The sequence below is a fragment of the Eschrichtius robustus genome, chromosome 8 (genome assembly GCF_028021215.1).
Source record: "Eschrichtius robustus isolate mEscRob2 chromosome 8, mEscRob2.pri, whole genome shotgun sequence".
Lineage (NCBI taxonomy): Eukaryota > Metazoa > Chordata > Mammalia > Artiodactyla > Eschrichtiidae > Eschrichtius > Eschrichtius robustus.
Window position 1 is genome coordinate 53,395,790 of NC_090831.1, and position 19,070 is coordinate 53,414,859.

The 19,070-nt window shown below is 35.4% G+C and overlaps 1 protein-coding gene across 7 annotated transcripts in view; it reads left to right on the forward strand.

Moving 5' to 3' along the window:
• RUNDC3B (RUN domain containing 3B) overlaps window positions 1-19,070 on the forward strand; it is a 157,112-nt gene that overhangs the window by 71,077 nt on the left and 66,965 nt on the right. For all 7 annotated transcript variants that reach the window (XM_068549939.1, XM_068549941.1, XM_068549944.1 and 4 more), the window contains 2 exons: window positions 3,186-3,319; window positions 10,237-10,322. In XM_068549939.1, coding sequence (XP_068406040.1) covers window positions 3,186-3,319; window positions 10,237-10,322 — 220 coding nt within the window. The remainder of the gene's footprint in view (window positions 1-3,185; window positions 3,320-10,236; window positions 10,323-19,070) is intronic.

Consider the following 19,070-nt stretch of genomic DNA (forward strand, 5'->3'; position numbering starts at 1 on the left):
GCAGTTAATCTGTGTTTAAGTAAAAGTGATGTTCAAGTAATAATATCTCAAATAACCAGTTGAACACTTCTGTTATTTTTAATTAACTTCAACCTTTTTCATAGATGCAGAAATTATTTAATTATTTAAATAAAACCCTAGGATACATGAACAATTTACATGAGAGTTCATTTGGAGGTTCTAACAAGGGACTCCAGCTTCTCTTAACCCACATCCTTCTGAATGTGAAAAATTCAGGGTCTTGATTTAAAAACTTCATTTTGGAAATGATGCACATGAAAGAGAAAGGAAGGCAGAATCAAGCCAAGTCATCCTCTCATCTAGTTTGTTGAGTAGGTAGCAGTGTTGTGAAGATACTACTGGTATACTTAAGGCCCTGCAAGTCATGGCAGCATGTCATTTTGTTAATTGTTTAGTTTCTCAGTTTGTTAGCTAGGAAATCTTGTCATTATCTCTTGGGTGAAAGTCTTGTAGACAGCATATCCTACACATAGCAGGAATCCTAAGGATTTAGCGCCCATTCCTTCTCTGTTTAACCTAAGCCTAGATATTTAGTTTCTCTATATCTTTGTTTCCTCTCCTCCAAAAGGGGGCTTTGTTATATTCTTTTGGTTTTCAACAGCTCTACTTTGAAACTTCTCATAAATTAATTTCCTCAGCCATGTCAAACTCATGAGAAAATTTAAGATAAAGTCACCAGAGAAATCTTGTGATTCTCCTTTTGAGGTCCCTGGCAGTGTATGGTACTCCATTTCTTGAGGGAAGTGTGGTAGCTATTCCTCATTTTTAAATTGCGGGACAATCCCAACTAATAGAAGCCAAGGAAAATTAGTCAAGACTAGATTTTAGGGAGGTAAATTTAGAATGGTTGATATGGTAAAAGGTTGGATTAGGGAGTAAATTTTAAAGATTTTTCTAGATTCTAAGCAAGTTATGGGAAAAACTTCACTGTGCATCTCATTCCCACTTTGCAATGCAAGGGGACCTTGGGTCTCTTGACTATTTGTATGATAATAGTAATAACAGTAGTAATCATTGTTAATATTTGTATTAGGCTGTATACTAATTGCTGCACATACATTATTTAATCCTCACAACAGTGTTATCATGTAGATACCACCATTATTGTCAATTTATAGAAGAAACTCAGATTGGTAGAGTGAAGTTAAGTCATTTGCTTAAGATTGCACGTCTAGAAAGTGATATAATTCTGGTCCACCAGGCTCAAAAGCTCATATTCTTACCATTAGGCATCCTGTTTCCTCTCCAAATGGCTAACAAATTGATAACATGAAAATTGCCCCAAAGACAGACTATACTGAGATCCTGTTCTAGGAACTTTTTTTTAACTAAAGAAGAGAGGGGGCAAAGAAAAGTGATGGGGAGAGGTTGAGAAAAAGAAGCAAGATTATAAACATTCCTATAGATTTCTATTTTTTGGTAGTAAGATTTAATTATTAAGGAGACATTTGAGTTATATAGATGTTTGAGTAAAGATTTCTAGATGCTTTTGTACTTTTAGTTATTTGTAGACAAAGCTAAATGTATTTGTCCAGAATATTTGATATCTGTGATCTAGCATGCAGACATCTTGATACCAGCTTGTCATTGAGCTGTTTCTGTAAAAAGATACTAATTAGATTTCTTAAATTCAAATTTCTATATGCATTGCAATTAAGATCTTGTTTTTTGCTGATTAACCAGTCGATTTGTTTAGTAAATATTTATTAAATGCCTGCTATGAGCCAAGCACTGTGTCAAGTGCTGGAGATAGAATTGAGGACAAATAAGATACAGTCCTTGCCTTAGTGATCTTACCACCTAATGTGTGAGACAATCAAGTAAGCAGTTAATTATAAGGGTAAGTAAGCTCAGGGTGATATGCCAGCACGTAGGGAGGAGTAACTTACTGCAGAGATCACACGTGGCTTACCAGAAGAGGAGCCCTTGGAAATGTCCTGCATGATGAATAGGGGTTACCTATCATGATATGTGAGCTTTCTGTTGGTTGAGTAACCATACTATTAGAAATACCAGGGGGATCTTTTAAAAAATATCAGTGTGTAGGCCCACCCCCCAAAGATTCTGATTATTTAGTTTGGGTGGAGCCCAGACATGAGTACTTTTTAAAAGAAGCCCCGTCATTCTTATGGGCTGCCATGGTTGGACACCACTCAAATATTTCAGGCGTTGTTCCTAAAATGCTGCTTGTGGACAAGAACACTTTAACTCTTTTTGATGTTGCTTAGAGAGAACGTGTTACTGGGGAAAAGAAGATTGAGATAAATATTAATTGAAAACAAAGAAGCAGAGATTTTAAAATATAAAAGCTAATCTTTCTTCATTAAGACTGAACAACTTCCCTAGGTAAGAATAATTATTCCAGACACCTGAAGAAATATTAAGATGTCTCTCATGTCCCATTTAAAAATATTCAGAGTAAAAAGTTGTTCCCCTGGACCTACTACTCAAAGTCCTGCATAGAAATATTAATACTAATATAAGATACACACAAAAGAACATTTGTTCTTGAACAATACATAATTACCCAAATCTGGAAGATTAGAATAGTAAATGCCTGAAGGACTTGTCACAGGTTGGTGACTAGAAGAGAGCAGATGAATGACAGTTAGATGAAGGCTTGGGTAGAGTGGTAGTGAATGGGTGGGAATGATTAGTGAATGTAGGAGTCTCACTGATTATAGGTACTTACAGACCACACATTGTTTCATTTCTTTGAAGTGTCCCTCTGAAGAGGAGAAAAAGTGTTGCCTTTTAATTTTTTTCTGTTTTTCCAAGAAGAGGAAGCTTTAGGATGCAACTGGTGACATTTAAATTAATGCTTAACTAGAACCACGAGGAGGCATACCTGCGTGCTTTCTGAAAGACTGTGTTAGAATAACAGGATATTAACCTATAAGAGATTTTTTAGTGTCTAGACCCTTTTTGCTTCATTTAATTTAATTTTATTGTTGAGAAAACTATGATCCAGATACATTAAATAAATTGCCCAAAGTAACACAACTAGGTAAAGGTAGAACGGGACCAGACTTAAGGCTTTTTGACCCCGGGTGCCCTTTCCACAATCGCACACTCTACTGACATTTATTTCTCAGAGTTTTATTGTTCTTGCATTTTGAATTTCTAGTCTAGTTTTATTTTGTATTACAATTTGTCTCCTGAAGGTCAAGTAACCTGGTTTGGTTATGAAAGTCCTCGTAGCTTCTGGGACTATATCAGAGTGGCTTGCCGGAAAGTTTCACAGAACTGTATCTGCAGCATTGAAAATATGGAAAATGTCAGTTCCTCTAGAGCTAAGGTAAGACATAAATAATAATGTGCAGTATGTGTAATCTAATCCTAAGCAGTTTTGACCGAAATAGAAAATTTTGAGCTCTTTGCTATATAAAATCTTTCTTTTCTTTGTTGGAATTAAGCACTTGACCAAATTTAACATCTTTCAGAGGCTTGTTTCATTTTTTATTTCTGGTAGCATGTAATTATTTTAGAATGCCCTTGAATCTTCACTGTTGCCTTATAAATAGCAGGAAGGTATGAAGCTAGTAACTATGAATTTCTTTTTTGAGAAGCACGGTAAAATATTTCCTAGTCTGTGAAGTTTCTACATTTCTTGAATTACCTAAATCAGTGACTCTTAGTGTCCTGCGCTGGCAGTCCATAATGTCAAAACTATTTTCACATAGTACCAAAATGTTATTTGCCTTTTGCACCGGGTTGATATTTGCACTGGGTTCATATTTGCACTGCTGATGCAGAAGCAATGGTGGGTAAAATTAACTGGTGCCTTAGCATAAATTAAAGCAGTAGCAGCAAACTATACTAGTAGTCATTGAGTTCTTCCTCACCATACATTCAGTCTTAGGAACAAAAACCAAAACCAGTTTCACTTAGTGTCCATGATGGTGAAGTAAACATTATTAATTTAATTAAATCTCAACCTTTGAGAATCTGTCTTTTTAATATCTTGAGTGACAAAATGGGAAGTATGTATAAAACATTTCTGCAGCGTATGGAAATGTGATGGTTGTCTCAAGGAAACGTACTCATGCAGTAGTTTGAATTGTTAACTGAACTAGACACTTTTGTCATGTAATACTATTTTTACTTGAAAGAAAAACATTCAAACTATAGCCTTTTTAGACGTAGGCATTTTGTAGACATTTCATAAGTAAAGATGAATGAAGTAAACCTGTTCCTTCAAGAAAAACAGCTTGACAGTATTTGTTGCCAATGGTAAAATTAAAGCTTTCCGGTAAAAATTAGAATTTTGGAAAACTTGTAGTGTATTCACCATCTTAAGCTCGATAACTTCCTAGTACTTAAATGCTTTTCTGATAACGTTGATGTTGATATTAACAAAAATATATTTATATTATTTAATGGAATGTGTCAGTATTTTGTAGACCTGCATAACTTATATTTTTTAAATGACTGATGTGTGGAATAATAAAATCATGCATGGGTAAAAGATCCATTCAAAGTGTAAGAATGTAATACAGTATGAAACATTCACTGATATGGTTATAGAGTCCATGTTGCAATTAACCTTTAAGAAATTATCACTTACTGACTTTTGATTAGAACCAAAGGAGAATATCGTCCACAATTATCTGAAAAGGCTATTAAATGATTCCTTTTTCCAATTATGTGTCTATGTGAGGGTAGATTTTCTTCACATGCTTCAACCAGAACGACCCATTGTAACAGATAGAATGCTGAAGCAGATATCTAGTTCTCTTTTATTAAGCCGTACATTAAAGAGATTTGTAAAAATGTAAAACAGAGCTCCTTTTCTCTCTAATTTTTTTTTAGGGAAAGATAGTTATTTTTTCATAAAAATATGGTTTTCAGTGTTAATGTATAATGAGTTCATTATTTTTTAAATTACTATATATTTTTAAAGTTTCCAGTTTTGACTTGTAGTGCAGTAAATATAGATAGATATAACCTATGTAAAAACCCTTTGGAGTCCTCAAAATTTTTAAGATTGTAAAGGTCTGAGCTGGTGACATAAGCTATATCAGCTTTAGTATAGTAGTTTATTTATTTTTATTGGTTTGTCATAGTAACTTTCCTTACCATTTTTGACACTTAAGAGTTACAGAATGAAATAAAAATGAAGTAGAAAATAAAGGTTGAAAATACTAGATATGTACAGTTTTAAGATCGACATAATTTAATTCAATTCATTATTTGACAATCATAACCTTATAAATTACATGTCTGTATAATAAACAAAAGTATAACAATCATCTTTCAACAGTGTAGTTTCTAAGTTTATTGTTCCTGTATCCATTTTTATTTAGAAATTTTTTTTTCTTATGGAAAATTTTTGGTTAGCAAAATTGACACATATATTGAAATTAAATATTTTGTAAAACATGGACCAAGTACCTAAAGTTTTAAAAATTTATTTTTACTTTTTTTAATATAATTTTTAAAGGTTACTTTCCATTTACAGTTATTACAAAATATTGGCTCTATTCCCTGTGTTGTATAGTGCATCCTTGTAGCCTATCTTACACCCAGTAGTTTGTACCTTCCACTCTCCTACCCCTATACTGCCCCCCCCACCCCAGTGGGGTGGGGATAACATTATCCTATTGTTAGGATAAGCAACCTTATCCCTTGTTCCTTCTATAATGTAAATTTAACATATTAGACCAATTTCTGAATATACTACTCACATCAACCATTCATACATCCATGCATCCTTCCACCTGATAAATTTTTACTGAGCTCCTATACCATGACAGAACTGTGAGTGTAGTCTTTAATACATCCTTATGACTTATGTCCCTAATCCTTCCTAGTTATTCCTGGTCTCATCTTCTTGTTTACTTTTTCCTTGTTCAGAAGCTGGCCTTGTCAGTGCTTTGTCCCAGAGGCTGGTTAGCCAAATTTGCTACTGAAAGAGGCAGAGGCAGAGAGAGGGTGTTAATTACAGATACACCAGAATTACCAAATACTAGAACTTTGCAAGAAGATACAGTATTGCAAAGAGGCCATTTTTATGTTCATTTTCTATTACTGATTCACAAATCTACCTCCTCTTTTAACTACCACTCGACTTTTCCTATCCCTAGTTCTTTAGTGTGATGGCCCCAAACCTGGAAGTCAAACAAATTGGAGGGGCCCTATAAACACTCCAGGCTTTTATTTGTGACCCCAGAAAGGCTATACCTTGGGAGTAAGGGAAATTCAGATGAAGACCAGCCCCCAAAAGACCTAAAAGTGGTGTCCTTAAGTGGTACAAGGTGATTTTCAAGTACACTGTCTACCAGAAGAAAAGTTAATCTACTCTAGAGAAAGGTAGCATTAGAGTTGCTACAAATTTTCCTCCACAATGTCCATTATTTAATCAGAAATCACCAGGTATATCAGGAAACAAGATTAAATGAACAAAACTAAGAAATATAAAAAAGGCAATTGAAACAGACCTATGGGAGATGCAGATAATGGACTTTTAAGTAATTATGATATAAATAAAGAAAATATAGAGATGAATAATACTAGAGAACTGGAGTATATAAGAAAATCAAAATAGGAAACTACAGGATATTCATTCTTATAGAACTTGTACAAAAATCGGTCGTTTGCTAAGTTGTAATTCACCTCAATGAATTTCAGAGGATTGAAATATAAAGTATGTTCTCTAACCACAGTAGAATCAATAATAAAAAGATAACTAGAAAATGCTTATATAAGTTGAATTTGAGAAGAATTTCTAAATAACTCATGGATGAAAGAAGAAATTGCACATGAAATTGAAAAATATTTGGTAAGTAATGATAATGAAAATATATAAAAAATTGTGCTTAGAGGAGAATAGATAGGCTTAAATAGGCTTTTATGTATTTTTTTTAAAGAAAGGCTGAAAAATCAGTGATCAAAGCTTTCATCTCAAGAAGCTTAAAAAAAAGTAATAAACCCAAAGTAGAAGGAAAGAAATAATGAAGAGCAAAAATTCAATTAAATTGAAACAAATGTACACTAGAAGAATATCAACAAAACCAAAAGTTGGTGTTTTTTGGTTTTGGTTTTTTAAATTTATTTATTTATTTATTTTTGGCTGCGTTGGGTCTACGTTGCTGTGTGCTGGCTTTCTCTAGTTTCGGCCAGCAGGGGCTACTCTTCGTTGTGGTGTGCAGGCTTCTCGTGGCGGTGGCTTCTCTTGTTGCAGAGCATGGGCTCTAGGTGCGTGAGCTTCAGTACTTGTGGCAGGCGGGCTCAGTAGATGTGTCTCACAGGCTCTAGAGCGCAGGCTCAGTAGTTGTGGCACACGGGCTTAGCTGCTCCATGGCATGTGGGATCTTCCTGGACCAGGGATCAAACCCATATCCCCTGCATTGGCAGGCGGATTCTTAACCACTGCGCCACCAGGGAAGTCCCAGTTTGTGTTTTTAAAAAGATTAATATAACTGATAAGTTTCTAGTAAGGCTACTCAAGAAAGAAAAAAAAAAAAAGAGATTATAAATTACCAGTATCAGTAATGAAGAAGAGGTAAACCCCATCGACCCTACAGACATTAAAAATCCTAAAAGAAGGTATTATGAATAACTTCACACCTATAAATTAAAAAATTTAAATGAAGTGGGCAAATTATTTGAAAACTGTCACAAAGCTAACACAAAAAGGAAGAAAGCATCTGAATATTCTGATGGCTACTAAAGAAATTGATGCTATAGTTTAAAATCTTCCCCTTGCAGCTCATTTTTAAATTGAGTTATCTTTTTCTTATGGACTTGTAAGAATTCTTGGCATTCTACAAATGAGATTCTTTTGTCAGATACATATAATGCAAATATTTTTGTCCACTCTGTGATTTGTCTTTTTACTATCTTAAATGATTACAGTTCATCCCCTGAAATAGGAGGGCAGGTAGAGTGTATGGGTATTAGTTCAATTAGGTTGGTCGGTTTGGTGGCAAGAGTTTCCTGTCTTCCAGTTGTGTCTATTTTTTGTTTCTTCATATAGTAAAGTAGGGATAGTATTGTAACCTGACTCACACACAGTTCTTGTGAGGATTAAATATCTTAATGTGTAAAAAGCTCTTAAAACAGAGGCAAGCATGTATTAATTACATTCTTAAGAAGTGTTGACTACTTTTATTAATTTTTTGGAAAAACCTTTAGTGGCAAACAAACAAATATTTGTGTATCCCAAACAATAACAGCAACCTTCAGTGGTTCACCATTATCTGATAAAGTCTAAAATCTTAAACCTAATTTTCAGCTTTTCCCCCTTTATGGTCCCAACAAGCTTTATATCTTCTGTTTCTTTTGCTGAAAGAAAAGAAACTGTTAAAATCAGCACCATTTATTATGACAATATAACAAAGAATTCCACAAACATCTAAGGACAGGAAACTAGGTGCAGCCCAGTTTTGTGTGGCTTGAAATTAATAAATCAGGAAGCAGGACTTTCCCCCATATTTCTTATCTTAACAATAGCACGGTCTCCTGTGTCTAACTTTCTCTGGAGAGCAGCTTTTCCCGCTTCTGTTTAAGAATGTAGCTTTTTGATTCAAGCCACTACTACTAGTCTCTGTGTCTTTTAGATGAAATTTTAAGAAACCTGAGACTGGGAGCTGGTGCTTGCCTCTTCCTTCCTCTGTTCCAATCCGCTACAACTAACTGTAGGTTCCCCTGGGCTGACTCAGCGGAAACAATAGACTGAGCACAGGGCAAGCTAAGGGATTTTTAGGTTAAAAAAAGGTGGGCAAATTGGTGGGCAAACTGACTGGCATGCTAACCACACCCATATCATTCCTTTATTTCCCAACAATACTGCTGCTTGTAGCCTGCTAGGTTTGTTTTTTTTTTTTAATTTATTGTAATTTATTTTTGGCTGCATTGGGTCTTTGTTGCTGTGCATGGGCTTTCCCTAGTTGTGGCGAGCGGGGGCTACTCTTTGTTGCGGTGCGCGGGCTTCTCATTGCGGTGGCTTCTCGTTGTGGAGCACAGGCTCTAGGCGCACGGGCTCAGTAGTTGTGGCTCGCGGGCTCTAGAGCACAGGCTCAGTAGTTGTGGTGCACGGGCTTAGTTGCTCCGCGGCATGTGGGATCTTCCCGGACCAGGGCTCAAACCTGTGTCCCCTGCATTGGCAGGCGGATTCTTAACCACTGCACCACCAGGGAAGTCCTAGCCTGCTAGGTTTTTCCACGTCTGGATTAACTCCGTTTTGATCCTTCTGTCTGACAGTTTTGGTGAATTCACTAGAGTTGTAGACATTTCTACAACTGTAGACATTGCAGTGCTTTTTTTTCTATACTGGTAGTCGACCATCATATATATTGGTTAGTGACACCTTTATTCTTAGCTGCCGTTGCAGTGTTTTGAATTTCTATATAGTTAATCTTCATAGATTTTCTGGAGATGTGTGAAAGGGTTGAGTGAAAAGGAAAGTAATTGAATTATAAAATTCTCACTAAAAAATATAATCTTTATAGTCTTTCATTCTAAACAAAGAATCCAGAAGAAATGCTTTGGATTATTTAAAAACTTAACTGGCTAGTCCCAACTATTGAATGATGTTATCTCTTTTCAAAAGTAAAATTAAATTTTTCATATTTTGTTAGAATTGTGTGTTTTCTGTGATTTTGTACTAGAGTATGCTTCTGGGTGTTTTTGTTGTGTGTTTGTTTTTTCTGGTTTAAATTTTTGGTAATAGTCTTTAGAATGCTGTGGAGGCACCAAATTCAGTAACTCATGATTTGGATGCATGATAAATAATGAAATTTGGTTGTCTGAAACCTTCCTCTGGAAAGACTAAGCAAGTGGTATGAGGGTGATTATTTTTATTAATGAGAACGGACTCTTTTTTTCATGTTTTATAAGGGAACTCATTTTAATTGGCATGTTGATTTGGGCATTGAAGTGAAGAGGTATGTCTTGTGATTTCCTTATATAATTCACAAGAAGTCTCTAACCCAAGTTAAGTCAATATTAATGGTTATGTCCCTTCTGAAGCTAGAAAGTTAATCTGACATGATCTATCCTGCACCTTCAGAGAACAAAGTATATACTATATATAATTAAAATTTACCTCATCTTATCTACTTAAATATTTTTTAGTCTTTATCAAATGCATATTTTGAGTGAGTTATTCTTTGCATATTAAAATGTTTATATTTTTATGACATAGCAGGCAAAATATATTTTAACTTCTAATTTTTTTTTTTTTCATGTTTGATTCTTTCTTCTTCCTTTTAGGGTAGAGCCTGGATCAGAGTAGCACTCATGGAAAAACATTTATCTGAGTACATCTCTACAGCTCTGAGAGACTTCAAAACAACCAGGTTTAAAAGTCCTTTTAATTTTCAATATATATTTAAAAGATTTACCTGAAGACTTAGAAGTAAGAATAGATGAAGACACATTTGTTTTTAAAGTCCTCGCCTATTTTATTTCCTCCTTTTTGTACTTCTCAGATAAATCCACTGTCTTCTCAGGAAAATGCAATTTCTCAACTAAACATACATCTACCTTGGTTTATCTTTTCAGGACTCACATTATGCCTGGAATATCTTTTTTCTGAACAATTTCTGATTCTTACTTTTTCAACACATGAAGTTTCATTCTCTCCACAGACTTTTTTCTAACTAATTTGAAGAAAAATCTGTGAAATTCCTATAGCATTCTTTCTCTTTCCACACCACAATATTTATTTCATTGCTTTTAAAGAATATAAATGAATCACTCACTTCTTTAATTCTTATATAATATAACTAATGATTGTTCAGTTGTCTTTTTAGGGCAGTCTGTACCAATGTTCTTCTTGGGTTGTAAGATGGTACATTGTGCAAAACAGGACTTTAATAATTTTTTATGATGGTCGAGAAAAGGTTCATATTAGGACAACAGTCATTCCTACTCAGCTGTGGTCTGCTAATCTATATTTATAGCTTTTGTTAAAGAAACCACTTTTTTTCCATTTCAATAGTATTTGTAAATGAAAATATTCAATATTTTCAATATCCTAGATATGTACTATTCAATACAGTCGCCACTAACCACATGCCACTGTGTAAATTAAAATTGAAATTAAGTAAAATTACTGGGCTTCCCTGGTGGCGCAGTGGTTAAGAATCCACCTGCCAGTGCAGGGGGCATGAGTTTGAGCCCTGGTCCAGGAAGATCCCACATGCCGCGGAACAGTGAAGCCCGTGGGCCACAACTACTGAGCCTGCGCTCTAGAGCCCACGTGCCACAACTTCTGAAGCCCGCGCACCTAGAGCTCATGCTCTGCAACAAGAGAAGCCACCTCAGTGAGAAGCCCGTGCACTGCAATGAAGAGTAGCCCCCGCTCGCCGCAACTAGAGAAAGCCCGCGCACAGTAACGAAGACCCAGCACGGCCAAAAATAAATAAGTAAAATAAATAAATTTATTTTTAAAAAAAGTAAAATTACTGATTCAGTTCTTCAGTTGCTTTATCACATTTTAGGTGTTCACTGGCCTTGTGTGGTTAATGGCAACCAAATTGGACAGCACAGATATAGAACAGTGCTTCATAGCAGAAAGTTCTATCAGACAGCACTGCCTTAGACACTTCTGAATTACCATACTTATTTCTACCTTGTTAATCATATATCTTAAAGAAGAGAGTGACTGTAAACCAGTTTTGACAGAAAGTTAGGAATATACATACAGAAGTCATGTATCTGGAATCTTAATTTCATGTCCTGATGCCATATTTGACATTTTGGATTTTGAGAAAATCTGGGCCTTTATTATGACACATTCTTTTAGCTAACTAGCTGATACAGATTACAATATCTTTACTTAGGTGTCTCTATGTTTTTAGGTAATAAAACAGTAAATTTTTTATTTGGAAGATACAAAGAAAAAATTATCATTATAAATTTGACCAGGATACAAAGACTTTTAACTCCAAGAAGTATTTGCATAAAGTAAATCTGATATATGTGTATTGAATTCTTTTAAAGCAATATGATACTCTTGAGATATTTCTAAAGATAGACAGTGAGATGATGATAAACTCTTAGACATTTGAAATAAATCTTATGCAATCAAACATTTGTTTTATTTATCATCACTAGTAAATACATTTAATTATGAAAGATACTAAATATTGAAGATAATAAGGCTTCAAAAATAAAAGTAGTATCAGAATCTCATAGATCAAACCTAAAAATCCTAAATTAATGAAATCATAACCAAGTTTATACCATAATTATCTCCTATACAATAACAAGATAGTCTTTTCTAAATAGAAATTAAAGCATTAATAATCTCTCTAGGGTTTCCCTGGTGGCGCAGTGGTTAAGAATCCACCTGCCAATGCAGGGGACACGGGTTCAAGCCCTGGTCAGGGAAGATCCCACATGCCGTGGAGTAACTAAGCCCGTGTGCCTCAACTACTGAGCCTGCTCTCTGGAGCCCACGAGCCATAACTACTGAAGCCCATGTGCCTAGAGCCCATGCTCTGCAACAAGAGAAGCCACTGCAATTAGAAGGCTGTGTACCGCAATGAAGAGTAGCCCCTGCTCGCCGCAACGCAACGAAGCCCGCGTGCAGCAACGAAGACCCAGTGCAGCCACAAATAAATAAATAAAATAAATAAATTTAAGAAAAAAAAAATCTCTCTAAGTTGTTAGTCTTGTTTCTTAGTTTACACAGTTGGGTGGGGTAGAAATAGTACTTGAATAGACAATTTTTAGAGTGAGTAGCTTACATTTTTTAAGGGAAATCCTTTTTGCCTTGTTTTTAGGTATTAGCTGGGTTTTTTTGAAAAAAGGAAGTGATTCAGCTGTAAAAAGTTCATGAAGTAAAAACATTCTTGTAACAATATATAAACATATTATTCAAATAGAAACATGGCTTAGTATATGTTTATACACACACAGAAATACATCATATTTATATACACACATACACGCACAGTATTTAAATGTGACTATGATGGCTCTGTAATTATCAAGAAATGAAGTAAGTAGTTACTTCAGAACTCTCATCCTAAAAGTTAACTAAAAAAATGCAGTCGCAAAAAGACAGTCTTTTTTTTTTTTAACTATTTACACTACTTTTTTTTTTTAACTGAAATCAAACCAGAGAAACTTCTTAATTATAAATAAATTTGATTGTGAACCCCTAGCGAAAGCATATGTATTTGGAAGATTAGGTTTGTAAAATAACATGCGTACGTTTGGCAAGAATAGTTATCTCTTACCTTTTTGTCTGGATGCTTCCTGACATAAGTGCTTGTAGAACAATGAGAAGTGATCTCTAGTCCTTTAGGAATCTTGAGAGTATCTGAATCAAGTGATTTCTTCTTGTTCTACTCTTCACAGATAAAAGAGTAATGAGGTCTTTTAAAATGGGGATACAAGTGTTTACCCCAGTACAGGAGGAGCTACATGAGCTAAGACAGGCAGCTTGAAAGTACTAATCAGTGAAAATCCAAGGATAAGATTGGGTAGAGGAACTGTGGGGCCCACAACTACAATAAATCTTCTGAAGTACGTGACGATCGCTCCAAAGTATTAGAGAAATTCATGTGATCTTTTTGCTACCGTGGAGTATATCTTGGTGAGCAATTGAAAAAATCCTTGGAGAGTTTCACGGTTTAGAGATTGGGGTGTTATTGGGAAAGAGCCAGAGGTGGGAAGTTGGCAGACTCAAGAAGAGAATCCAAGCTAAAAAAAAAAAAAAAAAAAAAAAAAGGAATTATTTTGGTAGGTTACTGGGAAAACCTAGAGATAGAGAAGTAAGGTAGAAACTGAATAATTTGCTCAAAGGTTTACTTTCTCCTCACCCGCAGCCTGAAAAATAATTTAAAAAGTTAAGCTAAAGAATACAAGTGTGACATTTGAAACAAGATCGAAAATATTCTGGTTAAGATTTTGAAGTAACAACTGTGGAAAGGATAGAGTAGAGAAAAAATTACTGTGCGGAATCCTGTTTATTACTTTGCAGTTGCACCACAATACTTCATTTATGATGACAAAAGTAGTGTTCAAAGAACCGTTAATCTTCTCGATATGATAGTAGTAAGAGAAGAGTAAAGTATAAAGTAAAACTTCAAAATTACTGAGCTGACACAAAGGGGGAAAAAAAAGGTGTGGATGAACAGTTTTCTAAAGGATAGAAGAGTAGATAGGGTAGTGATAAATTACCACACCTTTCAAGAACTAAGGAGGCCTTTAGGAATTTGAATCTGTTTAGAAGTTTTACATTATTAAGATGAAAAAAATAAACGTTATTAAAAGGTGCTTATGGACTGCTGCCACACAGCACATATAAAGTTAACTCAAAATGGCTCAGACCTAAAAGTAAAGCTCTTAGAAGAGAACATAGATGTAAATCTGCATGACCTGGGATTAGATAGTAGTTTCCTAGACATGTTACTAAACACCCAAGCAGCAAAAGGAAAATAGATAAATTGGACAGAATCAAAATGTAAAGCTTATTGCTTTGAAGAATATCTTCAAGAAAGTGAAAAAACAATCCACAGAACTGGAGAAAATATTTGCAAAGCCTATATCTGGTAAGAGGCTTGATTGTGAAATATATATAAAGAACTCTTACAACTCAGTAATAAAATATTTTTAAATTTTAAAATGGACAAAGAATCTGAATAGACATTTTTCCAAAGAAGGTACACAAATGACCAAGAAACACATGAAAGATGTGTAACATCAGTAGCCATCAGGGAAATGCAAATCCAAACTGCAAGATACCACTGCACACCTGCTAGGATGGCTACGATCAAAAGAACATATAACAAGTGTTGGCAAGGATGTGGAAACATTGCAACAGTTATACATTGATTGGGGGAAAGTAAAATGATGCAACCGCTTTGCAAAACAGCCTGGCAATTCCTCATAAGGTTAAACGTAGAGTTACTATATGTCCCAGCACATGACTCCTAGATAAATAGATACAGATATCCAAGAGAATTAAAACCATATGTTCACAAAAAAAACATGGACACAAATGTTCATAGCAGCATAATCCATAATTAGCCAAAAAGGCGAGAGAACCCAAATATCCATCAACTGATGAATGAATAAGCAAAATGTACATTCCATGCAGTGGCATGTTATTCAGCCATAAAAAGGAATGAAAAGCTTCTGCCGCTGCTCCTGGTGCTTGCTTATGTGCTTGTTCTGTGGGACCTGGGACCTCATTTGTGAAGTGGTAGCTGAGGGGGCTCTGGAGCTCGCCACGGCCGATGAACAGCCCAAGGAGTCAAGACTGAAGACAACAATCATATTAACAATCAAGACGATCATTTTTGTTGTGATGGAATGTCTCTCCTGTCAGAGGCTGCTTTCTTCTAGATCCTATCCCCATTCACCTCTTCCTTTAGTTATCACCTCTCTCTTTCCTCATCCTCAATCTGTTTCCCATTGCTGGATCCTTCCCACCCATGTAGAAGCATATACTGGTATCTCCTACCTTAAAAGCAAAAACTTCTCCCTTGAACCTGTATTTCCCTCTCATACTGCTCATTTCCATGTTCTGCTTCATCACCAGACTTCTCAAAAATCTTGACACACTTTCATCTCCTTACCTGAGAGTCGCTCTTTATTCTCGTCCAGCTTCTGCCTCTCACCACTCCACCAAGGATAATTTTAAAAGAATACCAATAATCCCCAAGCTACCCAAACGTAATGGACATTCCTCTGTCCGCATTGTACTTCATTGTACAGCTAAAATAGTTGAAAACTTCCTCTTTCTTGAAAAACCTCTCTGCTTTTAACTTATATAGCGTTCCCTGGCTTTTCTTTCTCCCTCTATAATTGCTCTTTCTCAGGCTTCTTTTACGCTTCACAGCTTCTTAGTGTCAGTATTCTCTGGGCTCAGTCCTCTCTTGTCTGCCCTTCTTTCTCTTCTCAGAATTTCATCCATCTCCCTGGAACTTTAAATACCACCTGTATGGTGGTGGCACCACATTTAAACCTCTAGCCAGATAGTTCAGATTTCTTGATTCCCTGCCCCACCCCGTCCTGCAACCCTGTTCACCCACTTCTTGGCAAATGGTTTCGCTGCCCTACTTACATGGCTGATGAAGTCAGAATCTGAAATTCATATTTGATTCCTTTTTCTCCTTCATTCTTTTTTTATATATAAATTTATTTTATTTCTTTCTGGCTTCATTGGGTCTTCGTTGCTGCACGCGGGCTTTCTCTAGTTGCGGTCAGTGGGGGCTACTCTTCGTTGCTGTGCGTGGGCTTCTCATTGTGGTGGCTTCTCTTGTTGCGGAGCACAGGCTCTAGGCGCATAGGCTTCAGTAGTTGTGGCACAAATGCTCAGTAGTTGTGGCTCGCGGGCTCTAGAGCGCAGGCTCAGCCGTTGTGGCGCACGGGCTTAGTTGCTCCGCGGCATGTGGGATCTTCCCGGACCAGGGATCGAACCCGTGTCCCCTGCATTGTCAGGCGGATTCTTAACCACTGCGCCACCAGGGAAGCCCCTCTCCTTCGTTCTTTCCAGTCATTCCAGTAGCAAGTCTTTTTCGATCCTATCTCCAAAATCTATCTCGAATCTACCCATTTACCTTTATCGCCATGGCTGCAAGAGTAATGCGTACCTCTCTCATCTCTTGCTTATACTCCCCTATTGGCCTCCCAACTGAGATTCCAGTTTGCCCCCTCCCAGTAGCCACCCAGCTTCCAGCCAGTCTTCTTAAAAGTAAAAGGGATCCTGTCAATTCCCACTTTAAACATTGAAATGGTTTCTCATTACTTTAGCCAGCAGGCTCTGCAAATATATTCCCTGGAGTCAGACCCTGGATTCGCCACTTTCTGGCTGTGGAATCTTGGGTAAATTGCTTACTCCCTCCATGGCATAGTATTTCGTGGAAAAGTTTAAACAAGATAATTCATGTAAAGCACTTATAAGTGTGCCTGGCACTCAGTAAATGTTTACAATTATTGTTAATGTTATATGGCCTACAGAGCCCTGTGTGATCAAACTTCTCTGGGCCTAAGGTCTCAGACTAAACACTTGAGAATGTCTTTCCTAATGACTTTCTTCAAAGTTGGGTTCTCCTTTAATTTTTCTCTACCTCAACAACTTATTTATTTACTTTATACTACTTACCATCTCTGATTATCTTTTTTCAGCCTGTCCTCTCGCCTAGACTATAAGCTCCATAAAGAGGGGTCATGTTTACCTTATTCACCATTTTATCTATAGTGTATAACACAGTTCTTGCTATATTATGTATTTATTGATAAAAATAATTAAAGAATCTCACATTCTTAGCAAGACCTTTTGGAGATTTATTTTTTGGCCAGTTTTTCATTCTGATTCCGTTTGACTTAGAATAGAACATTTCTTTATAATGCTGTAATTTGTTTTGTATGTCATGAGGGAGAATCTTCTTTATCTCCTCCCTTCAAGTTTCTTATGTAAGCACTAAACTGGGGAAGAGAACAAGATGTTGATAAAGAAATTTCTTTGGTTTATAAGATAAGCTTTCTCATATTTTAATATTGTACTTTTAGCGTGTGGAATAACTTATGACTCAAAAAAGGAAATTTTGAAGCATGATATTGTGCAGTATCAGCATAATCTATTCTGGTTGTTCACTTTGGATCCCACCCAAAGGATATTTGTTATTGAAGTACCTGAAAGGCCTTAAAATAATCTTTCAGAATGAACACTAAGGATGGCATTATAGAGACATATTTCAACTAAAATTAAACTATATGTGTTAATAAAAAGAGTATTATTCTTATTATGGTATTATTTTAAATACTTTTCTAGTTTCTAATATATTTCTAGTCAACATACAAATAACTGGAAAGAGTATACCTAATAGAAAGTGGGAGCTTTTCTTCCAGACCACAGTAATATCAAATAGTTGCTCACAGTTTTCCTTTGCTTCTAAAATACAAAACTTCTTTAAAGATATAGTCTACTACATAAATCTTTAAACAGAAGTTTTTAATATATTTTTCACCTTGGTACTTTCAATATTTATAATACATTTTTGCAAGTCAGTATGCTCTTTTGGTTAGATCCTGCTCATAAAAATATTTTCTTTAGAACAAAAAATATTTTCAACAAAAAAAAGGGAATTTTTTTAGTATATACCTTACTATTATTGGATTAGTCATCTTAGACTTTGCTCTTGGCTCATTGGTTACATAATCTTGGTTATATAAGCAAACTTTTTTAATGTTCCAGTTTTTCTGTGAGATAAAATGAAGAAGTTGAAAGCTTACAGTCTTTAGAAGTCTTTGAAAATATTGATAACAGGAATCAGATTTTCAGTCAAAATTATTGATATGTTGGTTTGATTAAGGGAATATAAAATTAATTTTTCCTAATAGCTTCTGCCTCTCTAATATACATGAATGAGTGTGTTGTCTTTGATTAAATGATAGAAATACAGTCTTTTTCAGATCACTTCAATTCAGTATTCTTTTAAATATTGTTATTTTTAAAATTTGTTATCTCAAACTTAGAAGTGCATTTACTGAAAATTTTTTGTTTTTTTAACCAGGACTAATAATGAAAAGTTCAGCATACAATGGACAATTCTCTTAACTAGCCTTTCCTCTTCCATTTGTCCTCCCTTCCCCTCTGTTGCAGTGAAGACTGTTAAATTAAATCAGGTCTATGCAGCATTATGCTTCATGCTTGGTTTTATTTGAGTGGAATTATTGATTTCACATATAGCAAGCACTTCACTTATATGGGTTAGCTTAAAAAAATCAGTAGTAAAACAAAAGCCAAAAAACCTCAGTAAATCAATATGATATACACACATATAAATGACCTTTAGGCTTAAAAATTTTTCTAAAAACCAGTTAGTTTTTATTTGTTTCAGGTATTTTTCATTAGTTCCTAATATAATATTAACATTAGGAAACAAGCAAGAATAGTTTTGATCTGACTCCTAGAATGTACTTTAAAACATGGTGGACTCAAGGTGGCAAATAAAAGTAGACCTTTTCTTATATAGGGAAGTACTAGGAATAATGGGTGATTGCCAGTGTCAAAAGCCAGAACAAACACATGTGTCCCATAGAATGTGGTGGTCTAGAACCACTGGAATCACAGTTCTTCCAGG